The 22,100-nt window shown below is 37.0% G+C and overlaps 1 protein-coding gene across 1 annotated transcript in view; it reads left to right on the plus strand.

The window, feature by feature from the left end:
• Positions 1 to 20,410, plus strand: part of TUT7 (terminal uridylyl transferase 7) — a 35,462-nt gene extending 15,052 nt beyond the window's left edge. Inside the window, exons 11-29 of the mRNA XM_075447317.1 lie at positions 693 to 824; positions 1,577 to 1,757; positions 2,115 to 3,256; positions 3,382 to 3,532; positions 4,235 to 4,321; positions 5,185 to 5,285; positions 5,744 to 5,801; positions 6,531 to 6,634; positions 7,564 to 7,653; positions 7,743 to 7,856; positions 7,963 to 8,040; positions 8,689 to 8,866; positions 9,573 to 9,620; positions 9,716 to 9,807; positions 10,294 to 10,409; positions 15,946 to 16,271; positions 18,018 to 18,094; positions 18,265 to 18,328; positions 19,434 to 20,410. Coding sequence (XP_075303432.1) covers positions 693 to 824; positions 1,577 to 1,757; positions 2,115 to 3,256; positions 3,382 to 3,532; positions 4,235 to 4,321; positions 5,185 to 5,285; positions 5,744 to 5,801; positions 6,531 to 6,634; positions 7,564 to 7,653; positions 7,743 to 7,856; positions 7,963 to 8,040; positions 8,689 to 8,866; positions 9,573 to 9,620; positions 9,716 to 9,807; positions 10,294 to 10,409; positions 15,946 to 16,271; positions 18,018 to 18,094; positions 18,265 to 18,328; positions 19,434 to 19,498 — 3,204 coding nt within the window. The 3' untranslated portion in view covers positions 19,499 to 20,410. The remainder of the gene's footprint in view (positions 1 to 692; positions 825 to 1,576; positions 1,758 to 2,114; positions 3,257 to 3,381; positions 3,533 to 4,234; positions 4,322 to 5,184; positions 5,286 to 5,743; positions 5,802 to 6,530; positions 6,635 to 7,563; positions 7,654 to 7,742; positions 7,857 to 7,962; positions 8,041 to 8,688; positions 8,867 to 9,572; positions 9,621 to 9,715; positions 9,808 to 10,293; positions 10,410 to 15,945; positions 16,272 to 18,017; positions 18,095 to 18,264; positions 18,329 to 19,433) is intronic.
• Positions 20,411 to 22,100: the final 1,690 nt, after the last annotated feature.

A 22,100-nucleotide genomic window follows, 5' to 3' on the forward strand; every position in this document is an offset into this window, starting at 1 on the left:
GCTTGAGATCTCTGAGTTCATATAGCTACATCGCAAAACAGTGTCTTGGATTTTGACATCTTACTTTTCAAACACAGACCACACTTGGGGAGCACACTGGTGCAATATCTGCCTGAGGGATCAGACTAGGGGTCTAGAGCATGTATTTCTTGAGTTTAGAAGCTGACGTGCATCTTAATGTCAGGAATTGTGCTATGGACACAAATCCAGAAGCCAGTTCTTCAGGTCACCATTCAGGTGTTATATTCATGGCACCCATTTTCGTTCCTGTAGTCACCTGTTATATTTAGTGTGCATGTTTCAGTTTCTGTAATGAATTACATGGGCCTTGCAGTTAACAATTCGCGTCGGTACCTGACTAAGTCATTCCCAAAGCCTCTCAGCTCTCTGCACTGAATGAAAGAAAAGACCTATTGTATATGGCCATGTAATTAAAAAATACATATTTATGCGTGTGTAATGTGCAAAGACAAAGTTCTATGACATGTGGATACCCTTGCAAAAGCACTGAACTCTTGAGAGCTTTTTGTAGAGAAGTATAGGGAGAAGAGAGAAGCACACTGGGGCATATTCTAGGCCCAGAACAGCTATTTTTAAACATAATTCTGTTTTAATTTGGCTTACTACAATGGGGGGGGAGACTTAAAGTTCACATTATGTTTAGCTGTATGTTTCTTTTTTATTTCCTTTAGATTGGAGGATTCTCATTAAACAAATTAACTAATTTTCATCTGAAAGAAGTCGAGAATGATGCCGTGGTTTGGCAGCATAACCCCACTGATGATTCTGATTTGCCACAAGAAACTTCCCCTAGAAGGGGCAAGGTCTGAACCATTTAATTTACTTCTGTAGAAGTCTAGCAGTTGTTGCTGTTCTCAAAAAAAAGAACCATCTTCTATTTTTGTTTTGAGTTAATGTTGCAAAACCACAAGATGAACTAAGAGATTGCATGACTGCTTGATACCATACTTCCTGTGCTTACCCCATACTGCGAAGAAGCTAGCAGGAGACTAGGTGTTATTTCAAACTCTTTGATAAGACCCTGGGTTTTAATCTGTCAGGGGAGAATATAGTCTATAGGGTTGAAGCAATTTTATCTCAGCATTAGGTTAAGCATATGAAAAATATTTACCTCTTAGCTTTGAACTATTCTTACAAATTATTTATAACAACTTTGCAAGAAAGAGTATCACTATATAATTGCATGTTATGACAGTTAACAATACATCGTAAGCTTTGCTAAAAAATAGATTACATAATCTATTCTGTCCAGTTAGATTAGATGTTACATTTTCTGGAAATTTATAAATTATAGCATAAATACTTAAATAGGCAGTTGTTATTAGTCATTGATGCTATTATTTACCATTGCTGAATTCTTTCATTTTGAAGTTTTATAATCAGAGTTTATACTATCTCTTCCAATTTTTTTAATTGCAGTTTTTATTGCAATTGCAGCAGTATAGAAACAACTATAAATTTTGTAATGTTACGTTACAGATTAAATACAAGGAACTGTAACAGCTAAACACCTGTGCATTAAATATTATTTAAGCTTTTCTTCTGTAATTGACAGGTTCCCTTAGTATTTGGTTCAGGACAGCAGTGTTCGGCACCTGCTGCTCAGCTCTGGGTAGAACTGCTTCGTTTTTATGCCTTGGAGTTCAATATGGCTGATTTGGTTATTAGCATACGACTCAAAGAAACAGTGTCTCGTGAATTAAAAGACTGGCCTAGAAAGCGCATTGCTGTGGAAGGTATATATATCAAAACCTTCAAAGAACTGTTACTTTAATTTCTGGGGTACTGTCTTGGCTATTGACTATTGAAATTGTGTGTAATAACTTAGAATTTTTCAGTATTGGACTGTTATTGCCAATAATATAGTAGATTATGTTTTGGAAAAAATCAATTTAATATTTTTCTTGGGTATTTTTGTCAACATTATCAAAAGTAATGAAGTGTACTTAAAAATTGTTCATGGTTCATAGATCTTACGTCCCTATACCATGTTTTAGAGTAACAGCAGCATATTAAAATTTTGTAAGGATGTTAAGTGTATTCTTTTTTAAAAAAGCTAACTCCTGCACTTCTGGCTCACTTCTTCCTACTAGACCCCTATTCAGTCAAAAGAAATGTGGCAAGAACTCTGAACAGCCAGCTAGTGTACGAGTATATTCTTCACTGCCTGAGAGCAACTTACAAGTATTTTGCCCTGCCTCACAAAAAACGTGCAAAATTGAGAAAAAAATCCTCTGCAAATGCCAACGATGAGAAATCCGAAATGCTGGACCATGGAAAAGATGCTCTAAAGCATGAAAATTCTGAGGTGCAAAACTTGGATGTTAGAACAAACACAGCCATAGTGGAAGATTGCACAATGGAGACTACAGGTATGCCCCAGACCCATAGAACTGATCCTTCAAAACTGTGTGATGGCTCAGAAAGCTTCACAGAAGAAGAAATGCCTGATGATACAAGTCATTTGGGAATTGCCCATGAAGATTCAGACTGTATAATTGAGGAATTTATTTCTGGAGATAATGACGATTTTAAAGCAAGTTGTGAAGAGACAGAGAGTGGAAATGAAGAGGAAGAAGAGGAGGAAGAGGAAGAACATGAACAACAAAAAAGAAGATGGAATAATATCTTGACTACTGAGCAGGGAGTAGATGAAGACAGTGATAGCACAGATCTTCCTGTTACAGTGAATGAGCGTGATATAGAGACATGCAGTACTTCAGACTTAGAAGGTTTTCAAAATGCTGCACTTACAGAGAGTGATGAGTTTGGCTTAGAGTGCAGTGGTATAAGGGATGACAAGATTGACATTGATGAGGAGAGCACTGAAGGTACTGATGAACTGGATGAATCCCCCCAAAAATTCATATGCCCAGCACAGAGTCAAATATCCCAAATGATTAACTCGGATGATGAGGAGGAAGAGGAGGAAGAACCAAGTCTTCTAAGCCAGAGAGAGTGTGGTGTTATCATAGGAGCTGGAGATGAACTAGATAACAGATACACTGGATCTGGAGATGATGATGCACTCTCAGAAGAAGAAGATTTTTCAGTCCACAATAAATATGATGACAAACATTTCGAAGAAAATGTGGAGGGACCTCTGAGGATCAATTTGAGTCAAGAGGATCTTACTGAGAAGGGAAGCCTTTTTGAAGAGAACACAGCAACAGAACAGTGTTTAGAATCTGAACTCTTTTATGAATTCAGTAAACCAGCTTTTACAAAGGGCAAGGTAAGCAAACTGTATCAGAACATAAACAAATTGCTTATGTTGTGTTATCAGTTATATGAAAATGTTGCTCAAATTCATTGAAGCATTATAGTTTTTAAAACCAACCTTGCTTTCTGTTCATGCAGTCTCCTACAGTAGTGTGTAGTTTGTGCAAACGGGAAGGTCATTTGAAGAGGGATTGTCCAGAAGACTTCAAGAAAATTGAGCTTGACCCACTTCCAGCACTGACGCCCAAATTTTCAGTTATTCTAGATCAAGTTTGTGTCCAGTGTTATTGTAAGTTTTTCCCTTTGAATATTGTTGTGTGGTAGAAAAATAATTGCAAGAAATAATGAAATAACCGCAGGCTAATTGTGTTTTAGTGGGGGCTGGTTTCTTTGCTACACTGCATCAAACTCTATTGGATACAATTCTAAGATTTGTAAGGGCTTTGGCAGGACTACTGAGTAGTTTGTATCTAGACAAATAAAAAATATTTAGGTTTATCTTCCATACACTGGCTGTCTGATTACTAATGTAGGCATCTTAATATAATTTCTATGACTTTAATTTTGGGTGGGTTTTTTGGCTGATGCTTTTACACTTATGTCTACTTTGAATTTCATTACTGTTCCTTAACTTGTGGTTTTTAGAAAAGGAAGACTTCAGAGTTCTAGAAAAAATGGAGTCAAAATACTGTTTTGTAACACTTCTCCACTTTTGTTCTTTTCAGAGTGATCCAACTTTCCTCTTTTCTCTTGCGCTGTTTCTGACCAGGCAAAATGCATTATTTGTCTAATTAATGTTTTTCTTTGAACAGGTATTTCTCTTCATCTTTGCTTTCTTTCCTTCACGTGTGAATATTCTCTTGCTTTTTCTCTCCCCTGCCCCCGCTGTGAACCCCTCACTTTTTTCATTTGAACCTTTGCTTTTGATGTTTTCTATGGATCAGTTTGCCTGAATTGTTGTCTTTTTTTTTGTTTCTTTGTTTTTGTAAAGACGATTTTGCTCCAAATATTGTAGAGGATCAGGCTCGGGAACATATAAGACAAAACTTGGAAAACTTCATTAGACAGGATTTCCCAGGTAAATAGGTGGTTCTAGCTTTATATTTCTACTTTGGTGTGTTCATATTTGAATGTTTTCCAGGAAAGCATGTTATCAGCATAACAAACACTATAGTTTTGAACACTTAACTTACATTGTTGCTCAGCATTGCTATACTTCATTACATTAATTTCTGTTTTAAGTATCTTAAGGCTTTGGTTTCAGTCTGTTTTCACTGTCAAGATATACAACACATTAGTAGGAAGGAACAATGGCAAGTGAAGGAGAAAACAAAGCAGTGGTGGAACAGTTTTATAATTGTTATTTTAGCCTTGTTCATTAGCCTGATTTGTTGTATCTTCTCTTACAAACAACAAGCTTTTTGTAGTCCTTCCTACTGAAACTTACTGGTTTTGGAATATTTTAAAATACAGGTAGGCACAACATCTGACCTACCCACAGAATTTAGCTGTTTGAATTTTTTTGTTTGTTTCTGGAGTTCTTGCCTGTAACACCCACACTTCAGTTCATAGTTTTTAAAATTAGCAAAAGAGTTTTTGGCTGGAGCCTGGTATGTGGACAGCTAAGTCCCTTGTCCTGAAAATCTCTGTAGAGAACAGTCTTACATATTTTATTAAATTTCACCTTGGACCTGCATGCTGATGATTTAATTATTGGAAAACCTAACTTGTTTCTGGATCTGTCAGGCTGCTCATTTGAAGCAATAAAAGTAGAGTTTCTTTCTTCATCAGCAAAGCTGATAAGAAAATAAGTTTTGATGTAACCATCGACACATACTAATGTTCTCATGCCTGTATTAAAAGACATGCAGTGATATGAAGCTATATACAATTTGAGATTCTGTGTCAATATGTGGTTATAACCCATCACACCTCTTACAGGAACCAAGCTGAACTTGTTTGGCTCCTCAAAAAATGGCTTTGGTTTCAAACAAAGTGACCTTGATATCTGTATGACGATGGATGGGCTGGAAACTGCTGAGGTAGTTTGAAAAGAATTTTTTTTTTTTAACGCAAAATTTTATTGTTATATTATGTATACAGTGGAAAAAAATTTACTATTTTATAAAGTTCAGAAGAAATCACAAATAGGTGCCACAAAGGCAGATTATTTTAGGGGGTTTTGCAGTTTGTGTAGGCATGAGTTTAAGAACTACTCTCAGTAGTCAGTTTTGTTCTGAATTCTGCACTACCATTACTTCTAGCTTTTGCTGTGCAGATAACGTGCTTTGTAGCATAGACAACCAGAATGGGAGACAGTGGAAAAAGACATCAGTTTCCTTTCATGCCTAATGTGAACATTTTATAAGCCTATGTTTAGATACTATATAGTGTTGATTATAAAGTGCTATTTCAAAACAGTTTCTGGTAATTCACATAATTCTGTATAACATGAAAATCTAAATTATACAACTTTCAACTTTTTTTCTTAATGTCTTAGGGACTTGATTGCATCAGAATCATTGAAGATTTAGCGAAAGCTCTCAAGAAACAGTCAGGTAACTTTCTGGAGAATTTAAATAAGTGGTTCTGTTTATGTGACTTCAGTCACTGTAGTGTGAACGTTCTGGGGCACCGTGGATGAAAATCGTTCAGATTATACTGAAGAATGGAGAACTGTATTGAAGAAAATATTGTATGTTGTGACCATTTGGATTTATTTTTGTTTGCACATGTAGGTCTGAGGTTATAATGTTATAGGACCACATCTGAATTGGACAGATAGTATATTTGTAACCTACATGCATAGGAACAAACCTTAAGTTAAAGCTTGAGGCTTCAAGTTAGTAGTTATGTTGTTTTTGTGTGTTTAGTGCCTAATAAGTTGATAGTAAAAGGTAGGCTGATACAAGTTTGCAATGGGAATTCTGTTTTTTCTACAAGAAATTGTCAATGTATAGTGCTGTCAATTTATAGTATCTCTCACATGAATTTAACATAATTGGCGTGAACTATCAGTGATCTCCTAAGCTTATTTCTCTGCAACATTTAGACTGATCTTTGTTTTACTAGCGGGGCTAAACATGTATTTGTATATATTATATTTAGTAGATGCATTGTTTGACAAATGTCTAAAATCAGTATTAAACTAGAAGTGAAATACAATTTCAGTATCAACGAAGATTTCATTTTGAAGCCTTTTTACTACAGTTTGCAGTTACTTGTAGAGTTTTTGATACTGTTACGACTGTATTGCAGTCATTCAGCGATTAAACATTTCATCCTAGGTTTAAGAAATGTCTTGCCTATAACAACTGCTAAAGTCCCGATTGTCAAATTTTTCCATGTCAGAAGTGGTCTTGAAGTAGACATCAGTTTATATAATACTCTGGTAAGGTTATCTCCTTTTTTTTAAACAGAAAAATGTGGGTCTGCTTTCTGAGATTGAAGTGACTGTTTGTCGAGGTTCAATAACCAACTGTTTCCAATTATTGCAGTTTTAGACTTCAGAACAAACTTTTGTCTATTTGACTACAAGTGGAGTCAATTGCACAATTGTGACTGTAGAGTTATCATAAGAAAATATATTATTTCTTCAGTAATAGTGAGAAATGTGGTTTAGGTGTCTAAGTATTTCTGTAAATGAGAAAGACAAAAATAATGTAAATTTAGCTTTCCTACATCTCAGTTCCCATCATGACTCTTGCTTTGCCTTGAGACCTGGAATAGTGATTTTGAACCCAGCTTGCCTGGACTGGAACATGCATTAGAATTTACAGAAAAACCACAAGTTCTTGGTCAAGTACTTTAAAAACAAGTTTTGAGGTTTTTTTCAATGACTCTGATCTTCAAAAGCCAGTTCCTTGAAACATCAAAAGAAAGTTTGAGACCCAAGTATTAAACTTTCTGAAGTTTTTGTATGAGCTCAAGGCGAGTCTTGAGGAAGATACCTCAACCGCTAAGTAAGTCTGAAACATTTATTCTTGAAGTTATGCATCCATATGGGTCAGCTGATAGCTCTTACATTTCTGGGCTCAAACCTCTTAGTTCAAGAACTTATCTTCCACCAAATATTTTGAAAATGCAGTAGCAGATTAATGCTTCCCTTTCTGAAGTACTGTTCTGTGAATGCTGCTCTGTACCGCTTCTGTGCAGATTAAGGATGCGGATCGGCTTTTTAACAGAGCAGATGATAACCTCATTGTTGAATGCGTCCTTTCTCAATATACATTCTACTATGCAGGCTTCACGTCTTTTCAGCTTATTCATTCATTTCTTCAGAGTTCCTGCATTTTCTATATGACTTTCTTACTTTTATAGGCCTTGCATAACACAAGACTTCTGTCATCCTATGCAGCCATTGATCCTAGAGTAAAATATCTGTGTTACACAATGAAAGTCTTTACAAAGGTAAGTACACTTCAGACATTATAGAAGCAGTAGTGCCTGCAGCAAGAGATGATAACCATAAAAGATACAAATCATGTTTCTTTTTCTAGATATGTGACATTGGAGATGCATCTCGAGGTAGCCTTTCTTCTTACGCATATACTCTTATGGTGCTTTATTTTCTTCAACAGAGAAATCCTCCTGTCATCCCTGTTCTTCAAGAGGTACAGTATATCAAGAAAGAACAGTGTCTTTACACAGTATTGACCAGAAGAATGTCACTACTGAATCTGAAGGGCTCTTCTAATGAGTTTAATGTTATGCTTTCAGATCTACAAAGAACAAAAAAAGCCTGAAATATTAGTTGATGGCTGGAACATTTATTTCTTTGATAAGATAGAGGAGTTGGTAAGTAAATCAGAAAGGTTAATTTGAAATGGTTTTACTTGTAGCTTTGCAAATGAAAACTAATTCCTTTTAAGAAACATTGTTCTTAAATATAGTGGTTGAATATAGAAATAGAAGTGGAGTAGCTGTTGCTTTGAAAATCCCAATCCCATGATGTAAAGCTTTAAAAATATCCTTGGTTGTAGTTCATCTGTGAAAAAAAGGAATCTGCAAAGTCTGAAAAAAACAAATTACAAATTTTTTTTTAGAGGTGTTAATGATGATTAATTGCTCTGGGTGTCACGTTGCTGGGTAGACATAACTCCTACAAATACCAGCTGCATATCTAGTTATAGCTGGTTAATCCTGTTGAATAACTGCCTATTAAATAGGCACATAAAGTCAATTAATAAATTATTTTTTTATAATAGGTAAAACCTAATGTTAGAAGTTTTATTAATTCTCCACTTTTGTTGTTAATATGTTCTAAAATATTTTTAAATCGATATTGGATTATTAATATCAATTATGAAAGGAAGGGAAGTATTCTGGTGTAACTCAGTTGTGTTTCTTTATAAAGTAAGACTTACACTGTTTGAGTTTCCAGTTTATAAAAATTGTTATGCTTAATGTAAGTACTGTAAGTAAAAATATTTTGGTCATTTTCAGTCAGTTGTTTGGCCAGACTTTGGCAAAAACACTGAATCTGTTGGGCAACTGTGGCTGGGACTTCTCCGTTTCTACACAGAAGAATTTGATTTTAAAGAGCATGTCATCTGCATTAGGAGAAAAAATCTCCTTACAACTTTCAAGAAGCAGTGGACCTCCAAGTACATTGTAATTGAAGGTAAAAGCACGTGAAATACATGAATATGTGGAGTTTCTTTCATGCCCACATGGAAAATTTGGTCTTTCCACAAGGCTTGCTTATTCTGCTATTACTAGATTATAAGTTATAATCTGCTCATGTTTTTTAAATCATCACAAAATTCCCATTAAGTTTCCGTAGTGCTAAAAATTATTCTTAGGGATTTCTTATTCCCCTGCTGAAAAGAAGCTGCAAAGCAGACTTCATACTTTTCACGATGACAGTAAACGACGGAAAAAGAGATTTAACTAAATCCTTTGGAGAAGAAATTAGCTGCAAAGCAGTTGAGGTTTTCTTACAAATACTAAGTTTATCTGAATCTATATTTACATGACTCACATAACCCTGTGTGTGAGTACACTGTTAAGTAATACCATGGTCTCTATCAAGAAAACATAGTGTTTCTAAAACCTGTGTTTTAGAAATGTTCCCTAAGCCACTTTCTGGCCCATATGACTTCCGTGGAAAGAATTTCTACTCTCTCGCCCACACATTGAACTTAGTCTTTTACAATACTTCAGTCGGTTCAGAGCTTGACAGCTGTGATCCTTTGTCCATTGCAAACAGTTCAATTTCAGCATATTAATTCTGCATTGGGAATAGCTGCCTTGGGTTGTTCGTGTATATGTATACATTGCTGATCTTGCCCTGAACTTGAGTAATGCCTGTAATGCTTTTTGTACAGACCCCTTTGATTTGAACCACAATCTTGGAGCTGGATTATCAAGAAAAAGTAAGTCTCCTGTTAACGAATTTGGATACAAAGTGTTTACTGGCTTGTTTGATGTTTGGATGATGTTTTCTCTTTTATTTTTTGTCCTTCCCCAGTGACAAATTTTATAATGAAGGCTTTTATCAATGGCAGAAGGGTATTTGGTACCCCAATAAAAATATTTCCTAAAGAATATCCATCAAAAATGGTAAGTTGTTTCTAAGAGTAGTATGTGCATGCTCTTGGATGTCTAACTTACCATTTGCAGGAGTATGGTTACGCTGTCTTTAAGCTCTACTCTCTTAAATTTCAACAGTGCTCTAAAAATCTTTGTGGGAATTATTACTGAGTACTGTTCTGTTATTTGCCTGTAAAATGTGTTCGCATACAGAATGCTAATCAAGTCAGAGCTTCATTGTACAGACTTTACATATTTTAGTCCGTATCAAAACCAGCTCACCATTTCTTAAAACTGCGGTCTTAAAATTAAGAGCTTGCAGACCTGGCAGTCGGGAGGCTGCCTGTAAAGAGGAGGCCAGTGACTGTAATTAATCTCATCAGGTCTTTCAGGAGTTCAGGTACACACATAAGGTTTACCCTTCTCTGACTCTTGAACTGCTGTTTAACGCTTTCTTATCTGTCGTGGTTCCCAAGTGTATGGATTTTCATTTTAAATGCATGATTTCTTTTTCAGGAGTACTTTTTTGATCCAGAGGTACTAACAGAAGGAGAATTAGCACCAAATGATAGATGCTGTAGAATTTGTGGTAAAATTGGCCATTTTATGAAAGACTGTCCCATGAGAAGAAAGTGAGTATAGTTTTGGCATCTGTGTGTAACATTTCCTTGGGTTTGTTTAGAAGAAAGATTTAGAAGAAAGATTAGTATAGTAATGCTAAAGCAAAGCTTGTACATGCTGCAGTTTATTTACTGTTGAAATGAAAATTCATCAATATCAGTTTTGGCACTGGTGGGTGGTGTTGGTTTTTTAAAGTTTTGGTCTTATGCTGAGTCACTGCTTAATTTTTGCCAGGATCACTTGTAGTGTTTTTTAATAGAATATTTCCACAGAAGGCTGCAAAACTACTTGGGTAGTTTACCTTAGGCTTAAGGTAGTAATGCTGACTCTGCACTTCATTATACAGGAAAGCAGTAGTGAAAGAGAATTTAAATGCAAGGCTGAATAGCTGTGTGCTGTGAAAAGCACTCAGAAAAGCATTTTATGTGTTTTTATTTAATATCTTCTAGAATCGTGCTGCTCCCAGCAAGACACATTTGTATCATGTTCACAGAATCATACAATTCATGTCAAAAAGCAAGACAAGAATGTCACAGCATTAGTTTTGTTAATCACACATATATGAGGGCAATGTCCTGTCTTACATCAAAGAGGTTTCCTGATCCTGTGTGACCAAATGTCCAAAATTCAGCATCATCTTGTAACAAATGAAGGCTAACCTGATCTTCGTGCTCTTCGTATGACAAACTGTCTAAACTTCAAACTGATCCACTGATTTTTTTTTTTAATAAGACAAAGTTCGTTAAAGACTTCACGTCTATAAATTAGTGCAAATCAGCAAATAAAACTTCAAGAGGAAGAAATCTTGAAAGCTTTTGTGCTCACTTGTAAGGTGAATGGAAAAATCTAACCTTTGTTTACAGTCTGTGTTAAAAGCTGTAATTTAAAATCACCTGCACTTTTATGTAAGTAGCTGAAAAGCTATTGGATGAAGTGGTGTTTCTGCTACACAATAGAGAATTTAGAACTTATATTGCTGAGACTGTTAATTGGAATTTATTCAACCTCAGCAAATGCAGACTGATGATGGTTTGAAAATAAAGCAAGCTGAAGGTGGTGTGAAAACCTACTCAGTGTCTAAACTGCTGTCTCAGATGCAATGGATTTTTAATGTTGCATTCTGGAGTGAAGCCGCAGTTCATTGCACATATACAGCTATGTTCTATACAACACTAGATCAAAAGTAAATGGGATTTTGCATCTAAGAACATAAATGCCTGACAGGATAAGACAGCTGACGCATCCGAGTCCTCTGTCCAGTCACTGCAATAGGAGATGCTGTCTATGGAGGGCACACTGGTTGGCTGTTTCCTGTAATCTCTTCTCATCCATTCCCCCAGCATCTGCAGTTGCTGTGTAAGAGATGTTAGAGCACACATCTGCCCTTGTCTGGTAGTACTCATTTGTGGACTGGAGTTGTTTATGATTTTGTCCTTTTTTGTTTGGTTGTGTTTTTGTGAACCTAATTCTTCTGTTTTCCTTAACAATCTTCTCTGGCAACCAGTTACATAAGTATGCTGACTGTTGCGTTAATTTGGCAGAAAATAAACCCCCTTGCGTTCTAACGCTCTTCACCGAAGTGAGAGGCTAGGTGCGGCTAGGTTTAAATTCTGAGTGATATCCAAGTTGCCACTACCAGTCCAGTCGCATTTAATATGTATATTAAACTACCACGATTCCGGATACACTAATAGCAGTCTGCACCTTCAGTCCAGTCGTGCTCATGAGCTGGCACGGCCACGTTTGGTCGCGTTCAGTGAGAAACTGTGACAACCGGCTACTTAAACAGTGCAGTTTTATTTGTGCAACATCTATATGGGTTTTTTGAATTGCCAGTGATAATGACTGTCTGCAAGAAAGCACAGGCAAATATAAAACGCGTGAAAAGGTTATAAATAATACAGCCTGGCTATAAACATTAGGGAGTAACTATTTCCAAGAAAAGCACTTAGTTTAAGTCTCACCCAAGGCAGGGAGAAGCAAGGCTCAGCCCGTCGGACAATCCAGGTTGTCGGAGGCAGTCTGAGATGGCGTTTCCCTTGACTTGCTCACGGTGTTATCTTCTTCTCCTCCAAAAATCTATGGTGTTATCTTCTCTGAAAATCCCCCATTTCCCTGGCTATTTTTATATCCTTTCTGCCCTTAAGGTGGAGTTCGAGTGACTGTAGTCATACATACCTTTTATCATGATTGGTGTGTCACTTCACATTTAAAGGTATAGTTTACAAAAAATTGAGAGCACAGACTCAAAGAGGGGTGGTCACACCTCGGAGGCGGGTAGCCTTCAAGATGGAGGTGTCTTTTGGTATTAAAATGATATTAAAATGATTAGAGTTCATGAGAGGATAGCACTTTGGCAAGGTTTTGAAAACCTGTTGGCTCAGGGGGCCAGATGAGCTGCTTATCAGTTCTAGAGAACCATTTCTTCCCGCTTTATCATCACGGAGCAGGGCCATGGAGTCTCCACTCCGCTCCATCCTCTGTGGTACATTGCAGGGAGTTGCTGTGTTAGTGGATTCCTCGCATGCCTGCTGCAGCTGTGTCCCATCCTCAGAGCTCCTTCTGATTTTATGCTTTTCCTCAATGGGTGAACACTGCTATGTTTTTCATATAAACCTTAATTTTCAGATGTAAAAACCTTAATTTTACTGATAATTCCATACTAACTGATGTGTGAAGTAGTACTTTCCTTTCATCTGTTTAAAGCCAATCTCATTTTAGTTTCATAAGCATTCCGTACGTATAGCCTTGTGGGATTTAATTAGTAAAGATACTGCCTTGACAATTTTGTAAGCCATGATTGTGTTCACCCTCTCGCTTCTCTCCAGGTTGGAGGTCTTGGTCTTTTTTGTATCTCTTCCTTAAACTCTTGCTGTCTTCATCATTTTAGCTGTCTTTCTCTGTACCTTTTCTAATGCTGTTACTTACTTCTTAAAATAGAGACAAGACTAACATGCAGTACTTTGATGTAAGCACACCATGGTCTTATGTAGCAACAAAATGATGTCTTCTGTCCTGTTCTTAGTGTTTTATACATCCTGTCACTACACTCCCTGATAAAAAGTCCCTCCCCATCTTTCCTGCACGCCCACTTTAAGTACTAGAAAGCTGCTATAAGGTCTTCCCAGATCCTTCTCTTCTCCCAGCTGAACAACCCCAACTCTCTCAGCCTTTCCTCATAGCAGAGGTGCTTCAGCCTTCAGATAATTTTTGTGGCCCTCCTCTGGACCCACTCCAGCAGGTCCATGTCTTTTCTATGCTGAGGGCTCCAGAGCTGGATGCAGGACTCCAGGTGGAGTCCCATGGGAGCAGACTAGAGGAGCAGAATCACCTCCCTCAACCTGCTAGCCACGCTGCTTGTGATGCAGCCCAGGACTGGCTTTCTGGGCTGTAAGCGCACATTGCTGGCTCATATTCAGTCACCCACCAACACCCCCAAGTCCTTCTCCACAGGGCTGCTCTCAGTCTACTCATTACCCAGCCTGTGTCCTTGTTTGAGATGCCCCAACCTTGCACTTGGCCTCGCTGAACTTCATGAGGTTCATGACGCTCACATAGGCCCACCTCTGTAGCCTGTCAGGGTCCCTCTGGATGGCATCCTTTCCCTCTAGAGTATCAACCACACCATTCAGCTTGGTGTCATCTTTAGACTTGCTGCGAGTACACTCAATCTCACTGTCCATATCGCCAACAAAGATGTTAAATAATACTGGTCCTAATACAGACCCCTGAGGGACACCACTCGTCACTGGTCTCACATGGACATCAAGCTGTTGAGTGCGACCATTCGGCCAATTTCCTACCCACTGAGTGGTCCACCCATCAAATCTGTGTCTCTCCTGATAGAGGGGATTGTAAGAAATGTGAAACTATAACAAAAAGCCTTAATATTTTCTAGTTTTTAGTAGTCTTTAGTACTGTAACTTGTATTTCTGCATGCATAGTGATCTAACAATATAACTGTTACACTAATCCCTGTTTTCTCATTAAGGAATGTAGTGGAAGGACATGGGCACAAGCTATCACTTAGTCGTTAGACAAAATAATTAAGTGAAACAAAAGTGGTCTTGATTCTCAGCAAATAATTGGGATAATTGTGGGATAAAAGAGACTCCTAAATAACTCTGCTCCAGACAGCTCAGCCTTGGGAGGGCAAATGCGCTAAACTACAGAGATAAGGAGGCACCAAGAGAGCAACAAGACTGGAGCAAAACAACCTGAAGGACATGATATACGTGATGCTAGAACTGAGTTTGCGCAGAAACAAATGTCAATCAGTGAACAGCGTGATGAAGAGGATGGGCCTTCATCTTGGGACCCCCGAAGACCACCCAAAGATACTAACAGACATGCGTGAAAGATATTTACATATGTTAATTAGTTCCTAGAAATATAATGAATAATTACCTGTGTGATTGTATTTAACCTGAAGCAACAGGGTGTCTGGCGCGCACGTTTGGAGGAGAAATCCCCCGTGTGCCCGGCGCCGCAATAAAGAATACCTGCTTAACAGTATACATTGTACTGTTAGGTTTTTCTTACCGGATCTTCGAATCACTCCATTTTAGAGATGAGGATGTTGCGCGGGACATCATCAAATGCTTTGCGTAAGTGCAGGCAGATGACGTCAGTAGCTCTTCCCTTATCCACTAATGCTGTAACCCCGTTGTAGAAAGCCACCAGATCTGTGGGGCACAATTTGCCCTTAGTGAAGCCATGATGGCTATCACTAATCACCTCTGTTTTCCATGTGCCTTAGCATAATTTCCACAAGGATCTGCTTCACGATCTTGCCAAGCACAGAAGTGAGACTGACTGGCCTGAAGTTCCCTGAGTCTTCCTTTTTTCCCTTTTTCAGGAAAAGGAAGCTCATCTTAAAGCTCATCTGCTATTCTTTTGCCCATTTATTCAGTTTTGTGAGGTATTTTCAAGTTGCTTGTGATTAGCACTGCATCTGACTGACCGAAGGAGCCTCGTATCATGTTCAAACTCGGAGGTTTCACTGATGTCTCCTTCTCTAGGTCATGTATAAAGAAGTTGGATAAAACCAGACCGGCAGTGGTAGCTGTTTCCCCACTGCTAGATCTTTAAGTCACGTAGAATGTTAGAAGCTTCTTCCAGTAGAAGACACTTTTAGAGATACTGTGAATATATAGTTTCAGAAGGAAGGAAGTGAGATTTTTAATTTAATTCTACAAGAAGAAAAAAAAATAGACCTATAGACCTGTTTTTTATACTTTGTTAGTATTTTGGTTGGTATTTCTTTTCTTCCACTCTTTGCAACTCCAGCACCCAGATTTTCTTTTGTATTTGTATCTTTTTGAGATATAACTATTAGAGTTTAGGGCTGTATTGTAATCTAATTGTAAAGTTAAATTATTAAATATATGCTACATCAGTGTAGCACTGTTAATTCACCTTGTTTAACCCACTGAAGAAATACATGAAATACATCTCTTGTCTTTAGACAGTGCTTGGTTTTGGTTTTTTTACTCTGTGTATGTATGTAAGGCCTGTGAACTCTGCAGCATTTTTCTGCTCCTACAGACTAAGACGGCGTCGTGATTACGAAGATGCCAAAAACCAGAGGTACATAGAAAGCAAGGAGAAAAGAAGCAAAGAGGAGAAAGAAGCTCAGAATAAAACAACAGAAAAGGAGAACTCAGTCTGGGAGGGAAAGTTGCATCTGTGTACACCTCAGAACAGGAAGCCAGCAAGGGTAGTAGTGGAAACTGGAAGAGAAAAGACTCCCAGGCAATCAGCAGAGAAGTGGAAGCGCCTGGAAGATAGAGACTTAAAAGAAAAACGTTGTTTTATCTGTGGAAGAGAAGGTCATATTAAAAAGGAGTGCCCACAGTACAAAGGAGCTGCAGGTATGATACTGATAAAGCTGAGTAGTTTAAACAGAGCTTTTTTTTTTTTTTGTATTTTTAACAGGGTTTACTAATGGGTAAGGTTTTTGCTTTGAATGGCATCATGTAAATGCTATCTCTTTTTTTTTTTTTTTTTTAATGTAGTCACATTTAGTCAGTTTTCTCTTCATCCTCACCTACTTTTCAGAACTTTGCTATATCCCCAGAGATTTGGCATGGTTTCTCTTCGCAGGTAGGATGCTTGTAACAGAAAGGGTATGAGTGTCTAATCTGTTGAAATTGCTTCCATTGTCCTCACTATGTAAGAGTTTGCTAACATTTCAGATTACATCTTTCCTTTCCTGCCAGCTCAGCACTTGGAGGGATGCAGCAATCTGTCTTCATGGGAGTCAGTTTTCAACTTTGACTTAAAAAAAAATCAAAAAAACACCACAAAAATGACCCCAAATCCAGATCCTGAGTGACAGACCTGAACGAAATATGGAAATACTTGCTTAGAAGTATCTAAGTCATCCTTCAGACAAGACACATGTCTCACCATCTGTGCTGTAAAGCAAAATCATTCGAAGATAAAACAGACTCCATAGTACAGGGAATGGTACTTTTAGTAAGCTTCCAAAGGAACACAGTGTTATTGTTTCCCTGTAGGTAAACCTAGGAGCATGTAAATTCTTGCTGCAAAAATTTGCTCTACAGATTACTCATGACTTGACCTCTTAAAGCAACAAATAGGAATGCTTTGTATAAACATAATTTCAAACCAGCTCTTCTCTGCTAGCAAAAATGTTCTGTCTGGCTTAGATCAGGGTACTCTTCTTCATCAGATGTAAATGATGGAAGAAGACATAAGACTGTGCTAACAAATTACTGGAAGTGGGAGGAAAATGGTGCAAATATATTCAGAACATGGAAGGCACTTAGAAGTGTTCTTAGTTCGATAGATCTCTACAAGTGTTGGGTGGACAGAAGAGATTTTAAAAATTGAAGCCACGTTTTAGTCAGCTTCTGACCTTCTGAAGGTTTATGTCAAGTCTAAATTTAACTTTTTAGTTTCTTTATCTTTGACCTTGTCTCACTGAGCATTTCTTTCTACCATTCCATTTGCCATAATATACAGTTTGCCAGGGTGAAGTGGAGTATGCCTGACTGTTCTGTGGTCAGTGACCTTGGTGTGTTTTATAACACTCATGAGAACTATGCGGAGGCTGTACAGTACAGATGTCTAAAATCATGAATTCTGGAGTAGGTGTTTTTGTCTATTATCTTTATTTTGGGAAGTACTGTATTTGAATTTGAAAAGAATTGCTGTAGGTTGAGGTTTGTCTTTTTTTGCTTGCTTAGTGCCTGAAGTGTTCTCACTAGTTGAATAGAGGACTATTAACAACTGGACCTAAGAGATCCGACTTTGTTCTTTGCTGTGCTGCAAACATTTTGTGAGACTACGGGCAGTTCACTTACCACCATATCTTCATTCATTCTCTGAAGTTCCCGGTCTTCCTCTGATTCTGGAGGAGGATACAGAGCTTAATTTATTGTAGGTTCCTAACTTAGGTGCTTAACTATAGATGCATCTCACCTCATTGTGCTAATTTTCCACGTTACAAAACTAAGGAAAATAGCAATGTCCTGCCTTCTACGTACTGTGGAGGTAGATTGCAAATATTTTGGTATTTTTATATCTTGTGATATCTGAAATGGAAATTAGTTTCAAAGTGGCAAATCTTTGTTGTATTATGATCTTTTCAGGTGGTTCAAAACCAGAAGGGTTGTGTGGATCCCCTTCTTTCCCCAGCACTGCCAAACATGCTGGTGGATTAAATCAGGTAAGTGTCCTTTTTCTTAGATCTTTTTCTCTTTAAATGTTCTGAAGTCCATATAAAGTAACTAAAAGTAGCTTTACTTAAGCTTTCAAGGATAACCTTCTATTTGTTTTTATTGTGGAATGCCATAATTCAATTCTGTTGGTTCATCAATATGTATATGTTGTTTATAGGGAGTGCTTATACATGAAGAAAAAAAGAAACAAAAAGGAAAATTATTTTTGAGTCCCCAGTCAGGTTTGTATATCTTCATTTCAGTTCAGAAATTCTGCATCAAAGCATGTATTTTTTAACTTGCTTTCCCCATCAGTCCTTGTGGGAACTCTGCCTAATTAGCTGAAAACAGTAGCAGTCGGGGCAGGTTGCTACATAATTCTGAAGTGAAGCCACTTTTTTACTGGAGAAGTGTGAATTTTTTTCAGTTTTGTTTTGGAAGCAAAACTTAGGCGTGTCAGTTCTGTGCACTTTTTCCTTAATTCTGGTAGATTTATTTTGCAGGAGGATATGGTGGCTTTTTATCAGTCCCTCTCCTCTCTCCTGTTGCGGCATATGTGGGGTTCCGTGTTTCTTCAGGGACAACACATGGAGCGCTTTCTTGTGGAGCTTCCTCAGAGTAATTGTCTAGAATTCCACATGATCAACTAACTTGGGAGAGACTATCAAAGCACATCCTTGGTCTGAGCTGCCAAAATGCAAGGAAGTTAAAATTACACCTACATGTAGCACTCAGATGATAATATAAAGGCCTTTATCGACTCCCTGGATCAGAGATGTTTTGTGTTAGATGCATGGTTACAACTGCAGCTTCCTTACAGTAATTTCACACACCTGTTAACAAGTACAATAAAGCAACTGCTTTTTTTAATTACTCTGAGTTTCTAGTGCAACTGGGCAAACCTTTTAGCTGTTTGGTTTTTTTTCAATATCTCTCTTCTGGGGCACGTGAAGGGGGACCGAAGTAGTCTTTACAAACTTTGGAAAGCTAAACTGCAATTAAGTATCTCAAATTAAATTCTCGGTTTTGTTGGGAAGACAGTGTTTTCTGTTTTCACTGCAAGGCTTTTTCAAATTCAAGTTTGGGGATTTTAAACACAAAGTGATCTGTCATTAGGAGTTTAGTTGAAAAAAATGCTAGTTTTCAATTTTGTATTTTAGTATTTCCTACTCTCCCTCAGCAGGTAATGATCTCAAGTTGATCTGTGTGCGTGCTTTCATTATAGTTTGACTTAACAGTAATTTTCTGCTGTCTGATTGTTTGAGTTGTTTTGTGTCTTCTCTTTTTTCCCTTGTTGTTTTTTTTTCAAACCTTTAAAGTGTGACGCTTTTTTCCTCCCAATCTTAGGCAGCCTTTCCAATAAATACATGACTCAGGGAAAAGCCTCACAGAAGAGGACCCAACAAGAATGATGAAGGATATCAAGCACTGTGAAGTTGCAATACAGACTCTTCATTCATTTAAAATTTTCTTTGGCTAAAGCATCTGGATTCACAGGACAGCAGCATAGACCACCCTTGACTTAAGTTTAATGAAATATGGGTGTTTTATTTTAGATTGCTAGTACAAGCAATTGTGGATTTTAATACAGACCCCTGCTCTTAAATAGATTGTTTGAGCATTGTAATAGAAAGCCATCACATTTTGTATTTGTTTACTAGGTAAATCATATAGAAAAGGGCAGGTACTAAAAATGGACTGTTTTCAAGGTTTTATGGTTCCACCTGACCATTTTAAAATGCACTAAAATTGTGTGCAAGCCAAATACATTATATTTTCCTCAAAAATTGTTTTTTTGAAGGAGCAAATGATATTTATTAATGTTGATTGTTTACTAAATCCTTGTGTAAAAGTGTTTGAAATGTTTGTAGATTGCTACATTATTTTTTTTTCCTGTAGACAACTGAAAGCATAGACACTAGTAAACGTATGTAAAACAGTTTCTGGACAAGCAGTGCCATTGAGATTTCTTGGGGTTTTTTTTTTTCTGTTCTGTGATTTTATGGGCGTTCGTTTGCTGCTGTGCTTGTGTACAAGAAGAAAGAAAGACTAAGGAACAGGTCAGTCCTGTTTGATGCTGCTAAGAATCTTTTCAAGGCCTTGGGGATAACAGACAAATGCTTTAAGAAATAGAGGTATTATATTTGGCAGCTGGGGAAACACATGTCCATTTTCATAAAATGTGAAGAGGATCCTTGTACCAGCCAAGAATTTAATTAGTAGTATGAACTTGAGCTTTACTTGAAGTCCTTCCAGAGCTGGTAATGTGCCGTCTTATCTCGTTCAGGAAAGAATTAGTTACATGGAAAAATTGAAACCACTGTTATTTATGACTTTAAAATAAATTGAAAAAAAAAAAATCAGACTTAAGTTTCTTATTTCTTCTTAGATTGTAATTTTCAGTATTCCTGACTTAAATGTGGAATTATTAACTGAAAACTAGAATTATCTGTTTAATCTTTTTCCTTACCCATCTATTTTTATTAAAGCTGAAAGCTAGAATTGCCAAAGTGGTCTTAGGAAACTGGGATCCTAACTCCTGTTTTGGTTTTTGTCCATCTGTAGCCAGCTATATGTAAACTTCTGGTTGTACAACTTTTGCAAAAAAATTCTTTTGTATTCTTTCCTCAACATCTTTTCAAGCAAAATATTAGACAACAACAAACAGAAAAAAATTCCTACTTTGTCTTCTATAGCATATTTCATCATATGAAATTGTTTTTCCCTCAAAAATAAGTTAATTCTTTTAGTTTTTCATTCATATTGCCCTGAAAAAAGAAAGGCTGATAGGCCTTCTATATGCCTTATTTAGCCCTCTGTTCAGTTACTTTCAGTTTTGCTGATGGAAATGAAATGTGTAAGCCTCTAAGGGACTACAGCATAATCTCAAAGATAGAGTGGGCTGTGGTTTTTTTTCTTAAAAAAAAAAAAAAGTCAGATTTACGCACAACCGCCCTCTTCAGTTTGTGATACTTTGTTGTTTAGTGGTGAAGTTTTCAACTGTGACATTTCTAAACTCGCATCTGAATGCAAACTCGTTCTGAAGATCCACCAGTTTTCTCACTTTGAAGCTGCTGCAACTACAAATTCTATATAGTTACTAATCTTATAGCCCTAAAATAAAACCCCCAAACTTGAGTTACTTCTTACAAGCATTAAACCAGTAACTAATAAATCCTTTGTTTGCTTAAAGAGTAAAGAACACTGTCGTAACTTACAGAATAAACGCAGTTGAGGAGGCATACATATCTGCTGGATTAGTTTGTTGTAAAATATAGTAAATGGATTGAAAATTAAAACTGAAGAAAAGTAAGTTATTCATAACAATTTTTGATATCCAAGATCCTGCTTGCCTTACGGGAGTGTATTCTCAAGGGAAGCAACTTTCCACGTAGAAAGAAAAACTCTGAAAAGACACACTGCATTAATTAAAAGTTCCTAGAAAGAGAACGATATCAAAACTAATAGTACTAAACCAAAATAATAGTTTACGACTAAATTCATAGTAATAAAATGTAATAAACCATTAGTTTAGTAGTATGTATTAAAAAACCTCTTCAGAACCACCTGTATACTTGGTCCTTCTAATGATACAGAAGGAGACCAAGTTGGTAGCACTATTTATTTGTGCTGCTTTTTGAATTTAAAAAAAAGAAGTGCTATTGTCATATTTCACAGGAAATTCACATGGTTTTTATGTCCCTGTTTCCAAAGTTGGAAATGTCTTGTGCTATGAGTAGTTAGTTACCAGTGCTGAAGAAAGAAGGACAAAATTCTGTTTCAGGTATGCAGCACAGTACATTGCCTGTTCAAGGCAGACAGTTAAATCTGTTAACTACACAACTACTAGACCAACGCACATCTGTCTCCCCTAGTTTAATTGTTCTGGTGATATTTCTTCTATAGCTATATTTAAAACCAGTTTCTCATCCATTAAAAAATTGTATTTAAATGTTTTTAACGCACAATGATTTCTTTTATAAACCTCATCACATTTTTATAAGAACTGCAGAA

This window comes from Opisthocomus hoazin, chromosome Z, assembly GCF_030867145.1.
Source record: "Opisthocomus hoazin isolate bOpiHoa1 chromosome Z, bOpiHoa1.hap1, whole genome shotgun sequence".
NCBI lineage: Eukaryota > Metazoa > Chordata > Aves > Opisthocomiformes > Opisthocomidae > Opisthocomus > Opisthocomus hoazin.